This window comes from Pleurodeles waltl, chromosome 10 (genome assembly GCF_031143425.1).
Source record: "Pleurodeles waltl isolate 20211129_DDA chromosome 10, aPleWal1.hap1.20221129, whole genome shotgun sequence".
Lineage (NCBI taxonomy): Eukaryota > Metazoa > Chordata > Amphibia > Caudata > Salamandridae > Pleurodeles > Pleurodeles waltl.
In genome coordinates this window covers 945,375,068-945,390,210 of record NC_090449.1, presented here as the reverse complement: position 1 = coordinate 945,390,210, position 15,143 = coordinate 945,375,068, and the positions used below count along the sequence as shown (strand labels likewise).

Genomic DNA, 15,143 nt, shown 5'->3' with positions numbered 1-15,143 from the left:
ATCCTAGCTGGAAAGCCCAATAGCACTCATGCTCGAGATGCTCCTACTATAACAAAAATGTCCTGGTAGGGAACAATCGTGCTAACTGGAGGTAGGTCGGCACTAGTTTAAATACCTGTAAATGTGCTGATGCTCGTTACTAGTGCATGACTGGCTGAAACCCTAAACAGCGTGGCTCTCCATGCCCACAGCAGTGCAAGCAAAACCGATCTACTCAATATGCCTGAAAGCTATTACACTGCAAGCAGTCCTAGTGGATAACAAGATTAGGCTGGAATATCAAAGAATACTTTGGCATTCTATGCACTGTCTTAACTGGGATGTCAAACTGTGTCATTTTCAGTAGTTATTTGGCTTTTAAATTCGCTCTATAGGAAGTCATGGGAAACTAACACTTAACCTGAAGTGGGTCACTGAACTACTGACAGGTAAAGGAATCACCCTGAGAGTTGCCATAAAAGTGGAGGTAAACCTGCCCAGGAAAATAACATTTGTGCACACTATCGGGTCAGCTGCTGCACCCAGTACCAAATTTGTGCTGTGCAGTGGGTAATAAAAACATTTTCACAACTTGTTTTGCCATAGTATGTCACGTATAGCACTGTTCTACATCTGGAATTTCTGCAAAGTACTACCTGGAGGAACCTTCACATGCAAAAAGCCAGGGCTGAGGACACTTTGGCAGAAACCTGTGATTATAAAAGAGGTGCACAATCACTGCCTGTGCTGTGTCCAATTCTACACTCACTACAGCACTTATTCACCACGGACATTTCAGCAGACTCGTAGACAGTTGCAGGGCCTTCAGAAGATACACCACATTCAGGCGATCCAATAATTCTAATGTCTGTGCTCTGAAATAATAAGCACTTTTTAACAAACTAAAACGATAAAGGGTCCATCTAGACCAGTGGTTCCCAACCTTTTGTTACTGGAACCCGGGGACCCCCACTGAATCATCACTGGAATCTAGGGACCCTCCCACTGAGTCATTACTTAAAAATGGGGACCTAATATGTTAAGATTATTTAATTTTCTAAGCCGTCGCGGACCCCCTGAGGAGGCTTCACAGACCCCCAGGGGTCCCTGGACCACAGGCTGGGAACCACTGATCTAGACAGTGAAAGGTAAAGGACAGTCCAATGTGAAGCAGCTGCAATGCCCAAAAGATGTCCTATCTGTACAGTCTATTTCTGTATGCCTGACTCCTCTGGACTGTGATACAGTATCCTTTCTGGGAGTGAAAAGGTCATGTCCATGCTAACACTGAAATCAAACAATTCGTAGGAATCTTACAGACAGGTTTAGCCTCCTAGGACTCACAAAACCTACACAAAACAATATTATGTAGCAAAAACGAGCACAGCTTCTGCAGACAAGTAAAAGGAGTGAGGAAGAAACCGTTATCAGATAGGGGAGTAGATTATTTAGGTAATTACATGTTAAGAAATGTTAGTGGCTACAAACACTGCGGTTCCATTGTAGCAATGCTGAAAGCCAGGCAATGTGATGGAGCTGCTAAATTCCTTGTGCCCCTTATTGCCACCATTTGTGTGGCATATTTAAAATATGGTGCACCATGGCGCAGGGTAGGGGGCAGTAGAGTCATTCTTTTGCGCTATTGATGTGCTCTGCAGATGTAGCGCCAAAACATGAGCCCATTACAAATAATGAAATACCTCCTTTTAACACCTGCTCTGAGCAGGAGTTAAAAGTGCTGAAAAAAATGTTGCAAGGAAATTGCTTAGATTTCCTTGCACCATTTGTTGGCCCCCCTAAAGGGGGAAAGCCCTGCTTGCATAGATTATGCCCGGTGCAGGCATAATGTAGCGCAAGGGTTTACAAAGTGGCGCCATGCATGCATTGCTCCACTTTGTAAATATGGCGCAGAGAAAATGCCACTTTAGCACTGCGTCAGCCCCTAGCGCTAAGGTGGTGCTAGGGGCGTTTAAAAGTGCCCCTTAATGTCCCTATGTCTCAAACTGTAAACATGGGCACTGTAGAAACCACAGCCCTATTCGCAAACTTCATTTTGTAGTACGTTTATCTGAATCACAGTACTACTTTTAATGTACTACAAAATACTATTCATTAACCTACATGCAGATGTCCATGCCTCTGTCTCACCTATCTTTCATTTGTGCAGATCTCTGCAGATTTAGGTGTACGTTTTAGTAGTAAATGTGAAAGAGACAATGGAGTGGTTGTAAAATGGGCAATATTCACGACTAAATGGAATGGGTTTAGGGAGGGTTAAAAGGAGATATACATCATTTATTTAATATAAAGTAGCATAATAAGCTTTGAAGCTTTAAAAAATGAGCTAATTTGGATTTGGAAAATATATAAACTAATTTCAAATAATTCTGTACATAAAGTTCAAAAATCTGTTACTGCTAAATAAATGAAAACATGGTCACTCTCAATCACTCTGCCTTCTAGTTAAGGTAAACCAATCGAAATCGATAAGGTTTTTGGACAGGTAATCAGGCATGTCGTGCCCGTGCATAAAAACAAAGATATAAGGCACTAAATGGGTGAGCTGTCGAAGAGGGCCGAGGTGCAATTTCTAACAACCATCTTGAGAATGCAACATTTCTATAATTGTGTGGATCCACATTTTATTCTGTATCTCTATCTATCTCAAGGCCCAGAACAGAGCTCCAAACTGGAACCGCAAGGTAATATGAAAGAAAAGCAAACAGCACGTGCAGGGTTGGATTAGGCAGAAATTAGGCAAGGGCACCAAATAAAAGTGTCCCCATTAGCGAATCAAATAACTAAAAAATCACGCCCAACTTTTGCAAAAAAGACATTTTTGGACTCGTAAATAATTGTACAGGTGTTTTAGCAAAGTATAATAGCTAGCATACATGAACAGTTTCTAGACCCGAAACGACCCTGTATGACCCATCGCCACTGGCACAGTCAGGAGGACATCGGATGAAAACCCGAGAAGCCACAGCTCAGAAATCAATCTAGCCTATGCAATGCGCTACTGCGTCAGGCCTTGAGGCGTTGCAAGGATACAGTGCACCCCCAGTGAAGTCCGGGATGTGTGTCTGTACATGTCTCAACATGTGCACCCCCGCCTGGAGTCCAGTGGCTTCAGCTGCTGGGGGTCGGGTCGTTTACTGACCATTAACATGACAATGCCTCTCGTTAGGTGACAGCAGGCGGAAAGGCAGTGAGATTTAGGCGATAAAGACAAGGAAAACAGATGGCTCAGTGGCGTCCGGTGCCGCCTTTGATATGCAGGCAGTCCAAACCGAAACCTAACAGGACAATGGGCCAATGTCAAGCAATGAGAGGACCCTCTGAATCACCCTCGCAGCTTAGGCCCCGAGGGCTGCACTCGGAAGAAGATGCGCATTCACATGGTGCAATTCCTGAGGGACGGTTGATTTAAGAGATTGGATCCTGTAATGGGGGGTATCTCTGAACCAAAGAATGACGAAGAGCACAATCTTTACAGCAGTGCTATGACACAGATATGCTGCGAATGTTCCCAGCAACGAACCGTGCTGCAATAAGTATGCCCCGAGGCACTAGTAACTACTGCACACGCTTAAACACTCGTGGTACGATCCTTGTGGGGTTAAACATACGAGACGAGTAGCACACGATACGAAGGGAAACATCTGAAATGCCACTAGGTGGTGCAGTCGCTAAACCCAACTGTGGAAATGTATTTGTTGCTACAGGTTTTAGGGTAAAACGATAGAGAGAAGAATAATGTACTAACCAATCAGGGCGACGTCTTTGTGCCCAGGCAGATTTTAACCATATGACTGCAGTAACAAATGAACTGTCAATTACATCACCTTGCACCAATCGAAAAAACTCGCAGTGCATTGATAAAGAGTGGCAAACTTATTCATTTATTAAAACACACACCGTGTCCTATTTGTAAAGCACTGTGCAGCACAGAACTAACATATGAACCTGGGGCGCATGGGGTAAATGCAATTAGCATGTTGCCTCGGTAAACGTTTGTGCAACTCGTGTTTTAGTCAAACACTTGAGCATACTATCGCAGCCTAAGTAGATGCACAGCGCGAATAATACAGGCTTGCAAATCCGGATACATGAATTTTTAATTGCCTGACACGGTACATCTGCATTGACGCCACAGTGGCAGCCGGCTTACCAAAATCCAGGAACTGCTTCATGGAGAGAGGAGATGGGGAGAACTTGGAGAATCGCTCGATGTGCTTGGGGATGTTCGCCAGGGCGGCATTCTTCATCAGAAACCTCGCGAATTTCATCTCGGGTCCGGATTCAGCGCCTGGTCTCGCCTCCTCTGTGACAGCAGCCTGCACCTTGCGGAAGATCCCCTGTCAGCAGGCTTCTTTGCACCAAGAAACAGCCCAGCCTCAGGAATCAGAACAGCTGTTCGGCGCAACACCCCCCTTCTGCCGCTCGGCCTATTTACCTATCCTTTCTGTTGACTTTCACACCTAGCACCCCCAGTCTTCAATTCCTCAATTCTCTTTCTTCAACTATCTCCCCTGAACACTAGCACAATTAACGTTTCATAAGGCTAGATCTCCTCTTTATGCGCTTAATATTGATAGAGCTGTACTGTCCTGTCGCCCTGCGATGCCTCCTGTTCTGCCCTCACCTACTACCACTGCCACCCCTCGGTCTGATTACTGCCCATACAGTTCACCCCCTTATTAACAACTTCTGCCCGGTAGCAGATAAAACTAGTTAAGAGACCGCCCCCTGCCGCTGTTAGGCAGCCAATCCGACCAATCAGAAGCTGAAGAAAACAGCACGCTGCCGGGAGAGGGGGCACGGGCTGTTTTTCCGATTCAGAACATTAGATCGAAAACACGTCAGCAGGAACGGCTGTAGCGGGAGGTGGTGTCGACCCGGCATGAAGAACAACATGTACCTTGTTTACCACCCTTGAGATTCCCTCTAAAATAAAAAGGAAACAGCATGTCTCCTCTATTAGCGCTGCGAATCCCAGGGCGTCTTTATGAATGACTGCAACAATAAACCATAATTCCTGGGTCTCCACTTTGGCTGGCCGCCTGCCCGTTTGTTCAACTCGAGTCCTTTACGTTGTCACAGTTTTTCTTTTCAAAATATCCTGGAATCAAAACACATTTACTGTAATCCCTCTACTGTGCTGCTTATCTCAGTGTTTATTCAAACATTTTAAAAATAAACACATAGCTGTAGACCAGTTGTTGTAGTACTCATCTGGTAGTAAAGATACTGCTGGAGTTTGGGCGGCAGCACCACCAAGCGTGGGGGACAGAGTCTGATCCCACACCTTGTGACAGCTGTCGGCCTGACCTAATTCTCTTGGCTAGCTAGCTGCACTTCACAGGTACCAAGGGTAAAGGTGATGTGTGGTAGCCATTGTATGACACACTGACTCCTCAGGGAAGTGGTGGTAGAACAGATAGTACCCCTTTCTCTTAGTTACACAAGCCTCGTACATGCAAAGACAAACAGAAGCATAATCTTGGTTCAATAGCTTTTATTTAAGCAACTGTGTTCTATGTAAAAAGGCATGAATTGCGATTATGAGGATAATGAAACACGGCATTAGTACAGGAGTGACCAGCAAAGCGAAACACAGGAACGGTCCAACCTTACTGTCACCACAGTGTATCTGATATCCCTACCTACACTACTAGGTTTCTACATGAGAGCAAATAGCAGTAGTAGCCCTAATCCGCCCTTCTAGTCCTGGGAAGGAAGCCCAATCGCCTTACTTGTGTTGGAAGTAACAAAGAGGTCTGCTAGTCTGCTAGGAGTCTTTCCATGTAGACAAAGAGGAATCATGAGGCTTCAGCAGAAGCTGCGACAACATGAGGCATGAGATGGCAAACTAGCTGGAATGTCCCCTCTAATTTGATGGGGGCAGCATGTTTTATAGTAAAACATATTGTTGTTCTGAGAACTGCCCGGACTTGACAACACATATTATTTTATGTAGGGTAGGCATTGTACTCTCTGAACCTGCAATACCAGTAAACTATCATGTATAGCCTTGGAGTGAGCAGAGGATAACATGTCGTGCAGGGAAATGAATAACAATTAAGTGTGGAAGGGCAACTGATATAAAATAATAAAACACCGCCACTAAAATGAAGCCTTGCTAAAATAATAAGAGGAATAAAATGGCAAGTGACTAGGCCTCAGACCTAAGTTAAAATAAATGTGCCTACATAAATGCTAAAATAACCTCACAACACCTTCCCCATTTTCGGGTCGACAGTGCCAAGGTCTATAAAAATATAACCTACTGTAAAATCACTATATCTGCAACAGATATTATTAAAACAAGCTAATTTAAATGTACATAAAAAGCAATAAAATGTCCATGCCAACAAGCAGGACAGACCAAGAGCATGTCCGATTCAAACAGTCAGTTTAGAAGTTTGATAAAAATAATTCCATTAAATTAAGGCCAAATGTCAGGAGTAATCATGATCTTTTAAAAAAATCACCAGATTAATCATTTAAAATTAAATTCAGGAAAGACTCCACTTCAGCAGGTCACAAACTAATCAGGTAATTGACAAGGAAAGCAAGGGAACACTCATGTTCTGTTGCCTCTGCCACAGCTCAGGCTGAGGCTGCAGCATCCCGTGAAGTGCCAGTGATGTAGCACCAAGAGCCACTTCATCCACAAAGGTCGGCTCATAATGCAGGCCATGTGCCAACCCACCCCACCTCTGTAGAGTGCCAAGTACAGGTATACATGCCCCTGTGTCATCTATGTGTGCAGATGTCCACCATAGCCATGTAGGCCTTATCCCAGGAACTGCATCTGTAGAGCCCAAGAGCGCGGCGTAGTGCAGGGGGCTGCTGTGTCTGTATTGTCCGCCAACGGTAGCGGTAAGCCATGCACTCAACCTGTCTTTCTTCTGTTTCCCCACCCCTTTTTGTGGTCTCCCTGTTCTTTTGTGCATCAGCATCATCAGGCGGAGGTACAGTGGCACCAGAGCACGAGGGGGATGCATCCCACATGGCCATGGAGGGCCAAACCACGGACTCAGAATACACCAGTGGGACGGAGGGCCAGGGGAGCTTCACAGCGGTCTTGGATCAGCAACCAGCGACACAGACTCATCCGATGGGAGCTCCCTTGTGGTGGCGGCACCATCTGTGCCCCCCACTTCTACAGGTACAGCCGCCACCCCCCCCTACCAGCACCGCCCTTCCAGCAGCCCCTCAGCCTTCGTCCCGTGCCCGCTCACCCAGGAGGGTGGGCATCACCTTCGCCCCAGGCACCTCAGCCCCTGCCCCAGTCACCCCTGCTGCCCTCAGTGAGGAGGCCATTGACCTCCTCAGGTCCCTCACTGTTGGGCAGTCTACCATTGTGAATACCATCCAGGGTGTAGAAAGGGAGTTGCAACACACTAATGCTTTCCTGGAGGGCATTCATTCTGGTCAGGCTGCCCATCATCAAACCCTGCAATCTCTGACCTCAGCACTGATGGCAGCCATTGTCCCTGTGTCTAGCCTCCCCCTCCAACTTCCTGCACCCAGACCCAATCCCCTGTACCTCAGCCTATCCCAAGCACACCATCAGACCAGCCTGCACACACGTCAACACACAAGGGCAGCTCAGGCAAACATAGGCACCACACATCCCACAGGCACTCACGCAAGCATAACACACATGCAGACACAGCAACATCCACTGCCTCCACTGTGTCCCCCTCCTCGTCATCTCCCTCCTCCCTCCCAGTGTCGTCTACACTCTCACCTGCATGCACTACCACTACAGCCACTAGGACTCGCACCACAACACCCAGCAACACACCCCGCTCACCTGCACTCACCCCCCCTACCAGTGTGTCTGTGACGCCCCCTCCCAAAGTACACAAACGCGGGCACACACACACCCAACATCCATCCTCCTCACGACAGCCTCCTGAACATGCACCTGCACCCAAATCATCAAAGGTTACACCTCCTACAACCACCTCCTCTTCCTCCACTCCCAGACCCCCTCTAGCTACCCGTCCCAGTGTTCGTCAGAAACTTTTCCTGAGCAACGTTGACCTGTTTCCCACCACCCCCCCTCCAATTCATTGGTCCTGTAGTAGCACCTCAGCCCAAAAATTTCCGGTACCAGTGGTGCCTGTTAGAGGTACGTGGAGTGCACGGGCACCAGGGCAGCCAGTGTGACACGGAGCCAAAGCACAGCCAGTCCCCCCCTGTGAAGCACCAGAAGTTGGACAGTGCCCGACGGGAGAGGGTGAAGACTCCTGCCGGCAAAGCCACTCACAAGGGTCCCGGGGGAGTGTCGAGTCAGCTGTGACTCCTCCCAATGTGGTGAAGGGGCAGAAGAAAGCACTAAAGTCTGGGAAGAGCAGCACGGCGGAGAAGGCGGCCATCATCCCCGCTGCCCAGGACGCCACTGCCAGCTCCATCGTCACTGGTCAGGAGACCCCCGCCAGAGTCAGTGCCCAGGAGGGCAGCACAATCGTCACTGGTCAGGAGACCACCGCCAGAGTCAGTGCCCAGGAGGGCCCCGGCAGCCACAGCCCCGCTCAGCAATGAGGGACCGCCATGGCACACACCGCTGCACAGGTCAGAGACAGCAAAGTCAAGCACCGCTGAACAGGGCAAAGACCGCCATGGCAAGCACTGCTGAACAGGGCAAGCACCGCTAAACAGGGCAAAGACTGCCATGGCAAGCACCGCTGAACAGGGCAAGCACTGCTGAACAGGGCAAGCACCACTGAACAGGGCAAAGACCGCCATGGCAAGCACCGCTAAACAGGGCAAGCACCGCTGAACAGGGCAAAGACCGCCATGGCAAGCACTGCTGAACAGGGCAAGCACAGCTGAATAGGGCAAGCACAGCCAACACAAGTATCGCTAGCCCATGTGCGGCAGGGGCAGTGACGGAACTGGGATCGTCACGGGGAGAGTGTTGCACTCTGGGCACCAGTCCCCCTCCAGAACCAGTGGAGACTGTTATCCACTTGAGAGTCTGTGGCTTTGCACTCCCCAGGATGGTACAGTGGGCAAACCACCCACTGTAGAGGCTTGAGAGACTGTGGCTTTGCACTCCCCAGGATGGTACAGTGGGCAAACCACCCACTGCAAAGACTTGTGAGACTGTGGCTTTGCACTCCCCAGGATGGTACAGTTGGCAAACCACCCACTGCAAAGACTTGTGAGACTGTGGCTTTGCACTCCCCAGGATGGTACAGTGGGCAAACCATCCACTGCAAAGACTTGTGAGACTGTGGCTTTGTACTCCCCAGGATGGTACAGTGGGCAAACCACCCACTGCAAAGACTTGTGAGACTGTGGCTTTGCACTCCCCAGGATGGTACAGTGGGCAAACCACCCACTGCAAAGACTTGTGAGACTGTGGCTTTGCACTCCCTAGGATAAAGCAGTGGGCAACCCACCCACTGCAAAGACTTGTGAGACTGTGGCTTTGCACTCCCCAGGATACATCAATGGGCATGGAGCCCCGTCGTGGATCTGGCGTGGTGCTGTCATCCGGCTGAGGTGCCCTCCCTTCCCTTCCCCCTGAGGTGCCTGTTGTATTTCTATCTGATGCCCCTGCAGTGTTCTCTCCGTTTCTGGACAGGTATCTGATGTGGGCCTCGCCCATGCATTTTGGGCCCAGTGGTCCACGGACATTGAATGGTGCATACCTGCACTACTAATTGTGATGTATATTTTTGGAATGTGTATATATCTCTATATATATTTGGTTACTGTATTTTGATACATTACAATGGTTGTACTTATTTCCTTTTGTGTTTGCATTCTTCCGGGGGGGGTTGGGGGTTGTTACTGTGATGTTTGGAAATGCATTGGTGTGTGTGTTGTAGTGTGCGAGGGTCGGGTGGGGGTGGGGGTGTTGCGTGTGTGTGTCCCTGACTTTTGCCTCCCCCCTCCCCTATGTTGTAGGTGCAGTACTCACCGTTGTCTTCGGCGCCGGCATTGCTGATGTTCGTAGAGGAGCAGGAACACAATCACAGGGAGTATTTGGGGTTCCGGCTCCATGGTGCCCTCCTTCCTCGTGAAGTGTGTTAAGGTGAGCGTTTTCCCATTGAAATGGCTGTTTCTGCCGTGTTTTTATCCACGGTGAATCCGCCCCAGAAAAGGTGGCGGATTTGCCTGTTGTAATACTGTGGGCGGTACTTTGTCTTCCGCCTGTCTGTTGGCGGTGACCACCACGCTGCTTGTCTGTACCGCCGTGTCATAGTTCCCTTTTTTTTCCACCAGCCTGTTTGCGGTATTACCGCCGCTTTAACATCGTCCGCCAGGGTTGTAATGAACCCCATTGTCTGGTCTGTTTGTATAGACCTGGCCACCAATAGTGTTTCTGCAATAATGAAATTGCAGCTGCCACACCTGCATGGGCAGAAGCAACCCCTTCATCCGCTGCCTTTATTAGATGTAATCTTTGGTATCGGTTGGGGATCACATGATCACCCACCCCTGGTATTGTTACGAATGCAACATTTTGGGCACCTAGATGTTAGGAATATTTAGCGGGATACACCTTTGGCAAGGGCTTGCTGTTAGCCAAAGCTTTCACAGCAACCAGAGTTTCATCATCCAACCTCACCCTAGAATGAGTAATCACAGCAACTGAAGCTGTGGCTACTGCTGACTGGGCTGCTTCATCAGCCAAAATGTTTCCTGCAACGTGTACACTGTATGTACTACATGGGTATTCAGCAGCATCTCCATTGCATCTCCAGCTCCTTTGGATCTGCTACCTGCCCCACCGACGTTTGTGTTTGATGGTGTTCCCTTTTGAATCTCTGAACCCATTCTGGCACCAGTAATGCAGGTATTCATTGAAGGACTGGACACAATAATATGAGTCGCACACAATGAGTGTCAGAAATTCGGGATCCGTGTGTTCCAGTACCAATATTAGAGCCTTAAGCTCTGCCAGTTGTGCTGTGCAGTCCCCTAAGGTCTGCGTGTATGTGATCTGAGGGTGGAACTTACCATCCATCATGCATCTGCTCACAGCTGCGCAAGCGGCAGACTATTGAAGTTTAGTGCCTTCTGCTGGTTGTGCTGAACCATCAGTATAAATAATCACTTGGTATTGATCAAGAGACAAGGGGCCTGATTTAGATCTCAGCTGAGGGGTTACTCCGTTGCATCGGTAATGGATATCCCATCCTCTGAAATCTAAATACTATAATAAACAATGGTATTTAGATTTCAGCAGACGGGATATCCGTCACAGGTGCGACAGAGCAATCCCTCCTCCGAGATCTAAATCAGGCCCAAAATGTTTGTAGGTGTTGGGTATTCTATTTCATACAGAAGGAACTCTTTGTGCCTGAACTTTGGATCAAAACATAATCAACATCAGAGGCAGTCAGAGAGGTTGCCCATTGAATCCAACATGGATGTAATGCTTTTACGCTTGGAACGCTGCCGTTTGTCACCGCCTCTAAGGCTGGTATTTGGGTCACAACAACAATGCGTTTCCCCTGGGCTAGAGGTCTCTCTTTCATGACCGTCACCTGAACAGCAGTCAGTATTGTTTCAGTGGGAGCAAAGCGTTGTTCAGCTGTTGAGTACAAATGTGATTTGTATGTTAAGGGGACAGTATTACTTTCATTGAATGTTACATAGGCGCTGGTACCAGCAATTACTCTGATGGCCAAGTTTGTTTTGTTGTCACGTGCGAGTAGGTGTTTTGCTTCAAGCATGTCCTGCTGCAATGCTCTGGGAATGCATGTGTTCAGCAGTCCAATATTTGCTTGAAAAGTCTGGACGTATCAAATTCTAAAAGCTTTTTTTTTGCATTGGCATAATCTGGAATGTAAGTTCTGCCCAAATTGAAAAAGCCCAATAATGACTGTAGCTTTTTGATGGTGTTTGGTGGTTGTAATTGCACACACTTTTCTAGAAAGTAGGGTGCCAGGCTCTTTCCTTCGTCTGATAACTCATATCCACAAAAACAAGACACTAAGAAAGGCAATTTTTGTTTTCTTGAAATTAAATTTGTAGCCTATTTCAGCAAAACCCACTACAATGCAGTCCACCCGTCTTAGGTGTATGACCAGGTCATCATCTGTCAGGTAGATGTCATCTGCATAGGACAATGCCTCAGGGTCAATGTTGTGTAGTATGGATGTTACACATACTGAGAACAGTCCCGGACTGTTCTTATGCCCATGTGGGAGTCAACAAAATTTCACTTACGAGCCTAATGCACTGACGGTGGTCAAATCCCTGCTTTCAGGTACTATATTTCGGCAGAAAAACTGTTGGAAATATCCAAGGCTGTTTTGTATGTTTTGTGCACTAAATTGTTGATAAGTGTTGTGGTGTGTGCATTTTGTGTAGCAAATGTGGTGGTGTGACTACCCCATCATCTCTGTCAGGTGTTCTCTGCTTCCTGGGATGGTGGCATACTGCGGGCGCTACATAAAGAACTTATAAGACCTCACTGGCCTTCTTTGCAAGCTGACAAAGATCACCAGCCCATAGGTGTGCGGTGAAGAAAAAATACAGGTATTTAAAAGACCAAGGAAGCCCTGTCAGAAAACACAATCCTCATATATTTTGATCGCAAGCGGGAGTCCCAACTGGCAGTAGTTTCCCGTTCTACCGGTCTAGGAGCAGTGCTGGCCCAATGACAAGATTGCAGTGAGGTGGTGCCGGTCAATTATGCCAGTAGAACTGTCACACCCACAGAAGACAGGTACTCCTAAATCAAAAGAGAAGCCATCACTATCCATTAGGGTTGCTGACACTTCTACATATACCTGTAGGGTCAGTCATTCACCAATTCTCATGGACCACAAGCCGATGATACTGTTGTTTAGAGGTTCGTCATCTAAACCACCCTCACAAAATGAAAAGTGGATCCTTCCGCTGCAGGTATTTAACTTCACAGTTGAGTACCAGCCTGGCAGTGTAACCCTGCAGACTTTCTATTGTGTCATGCCCACCCTGTTACCTCATTAGAAGCCCAGGAAGCCCAAGACCTCGAGGAATACATTTGATTAGTGCTAGACAGAGCAAAATCCATCCTTGTGTCACTCTTGGATATAGTAGAAGTGACCAAACAGGACAACTGTCTGCAGCTCACCATCTGAGCCACCCTGTCAGGAGATTGGTGACCCCTCCAGTGTCCAGCAGCTTACCACACCACAGAGGCCAAGCTGACTTTGCAGTCATTCCACCATATCAAGCATGAACTGTCCGTCAAGGAAGAAGGCTGTTTCATGCTGGGCCCATGCTGGGTCCTCTGACACCTTGAGGCAGAGAGCTGTCCTACAAGCACATGGAGCTCACCAAAGCATGGTCAAGTCTAAAGACAGGCTCAGGAGTAAAGTGTGGTTCCTGGGCCTTCATCAGCAACTAAAGGAAGTCATTAGAAGTGGCCCTGCCTGCCTCGCCAGTGGCCCACCGGATTCGCAGCACCAGCCATAACAAAAGACACCCCCACAGTCCCTTGGCAATGTGTCAGTGCCTACTGTGGGAGTCTGCCTGATGGCTCTCATATGCTCATTGTGATTGATGATTTCTCTCGATATCCAGAAGTGGAGATCGTCCCAACCACCACAGCTTTGGAAGTTATTCCAAAGATGGAAAAAAATGATGGCCACCCATGGTCTGTTAGAGGACATTCGTACAGACAACAGACCCCTACCTTTAACAGCCATGAGTGGTCTGGATACCTCTTATCTCAAATCACAAAACACCACCACATCACACTCTGGTGGCCCCTGACCCAACGGAGAGGTTCAGTGTTTGGTAAGATCTCTGACAAAAAACATCTGCATTGCAGTGGTGGAGGCACACGGCAACGAAAGGGCAAGCTACACCTTCCTCCGGGAAGATCGACTCACACGTCATGCCAGTTATGTTCTGAAAGAGGTGTGACTGACTCCATTTCACACCATCTTCTCTGGGCTGACCAGCAAAAGCCCACAAACCGTTCAAAGTCAAAAAGAGCACACCACAATGAGTACACCCCATGAAGACAGTGAGCAAAGCAAAGCACCATATGACTAGGCTACCCAGTACTCTCTAAAGATCACCACCCAGGTGGGAAGTTTTGGCTGCCTTTCAAAGCCAACCCATTGGCAGTCACTGCAGTCAAAGGCACTATGATGACCATGGAGAGAGAAACAAAAGTCATCACCAAGAATGTTTCCCTATTCAAAAGACTGCCAGGCATGCCATCCGAAGACCCGGCAGCAGGTGACCTGGCAAATGACGAGAACTGGAGCAGTCCACAAGAAGATGAAGACCTAAACAGTCGGATCACATGTGGCATCTCAAAGTCTAAAATGAGACCTCCGCTCATCCTAGGAACCCTGCTACCTAGCACTACGCCCATGTCCGAAGAATCCAGCCCAACAGCTCCTGGGCCCCCAGGAACAGAAATGTCCGCTGTTGAGTCTTCAGCTAGGAGTGACCAAGGGTGGTACCATCTCAGATCATACCGTAGTACGTCCTGGTGTTATGCTGACTTCCTGGCTGACTGGCCAGTCATGTAGTCACCCAGAGGACCTGGCTCACCTATTGCTCACGAGCTGTTCACCCAAGTTGACTGTCTATGCATTATCTGTTGTTCTGAAGTTATATTCTTTTTCAGTCTCATGGCAAAGGAGGAATGTAGTGTTGTCCCATGAGGGATGATACAATAGTACAACCCCAAGGAGGGGTGGGGAAGGTGTTTCCCCCACATACATGAGACAACTTGGTTATGCTGACATGTGCTTCAGAAATGGAATAAAAGTTGAGCCCGGGACACGGGTGATGTAATAAATAAAGGCTGCAAGTATACTAACTCTGTGTCTACCTGTGTGACTAGTTCTCATTACCAGCACAACACCACACTTCACTGCCAATGTAAGTATATATATTCATAATCCCACATCTGCATACTTCGACAACATATATATCTCCATGGTGCACAGATGAGATTTACTATTCATAACTCCAAATCCTTGTACATCAACACAACATATACATCTTCATGGTGGGAAGTTAAGAACAGTAAATGTACACTTACCATAGTTGATATTCTGAGCTGAATATTATTACTGGCTGTCATTTTGTGACACTTCATATTGTGACATACAGCCCTCTTTCTTACGGTGTGGATGAGCATATTCCTCACCGGTGCTCAGTTTTGCCTCTTACAT

The 15,143-nt window shown here is 47.8% G+C and overlaps 1 protein-coding gene across 1 annotated transcript in view; it reads right to left on the bottom strand.

Annotated features, from left to right (window-relative positions):
- PDK4 (pyruvate dehydrogenase kinase 4) overlaps positions 1–4,681 on the bottom strand; it is a 46,081-nt gene extending 41,400 nt beyond the window's left edge. The window contains exon 1 of the mRNA XM_069211743.1: positions 4,151–4,681. Within this exon, the coding sequence (XP_069067844.1) occupies positions 4,151–4,268 (118 nt within the window). The 5' untranslated portion in view covers positions 4,269–4,681. The remainder of the gene's footprint in view (positions 1–4,150) is intronic.
- Between the last annotated feature and the right edge of the window lie 10,462 nt (positions 4,682–15,143).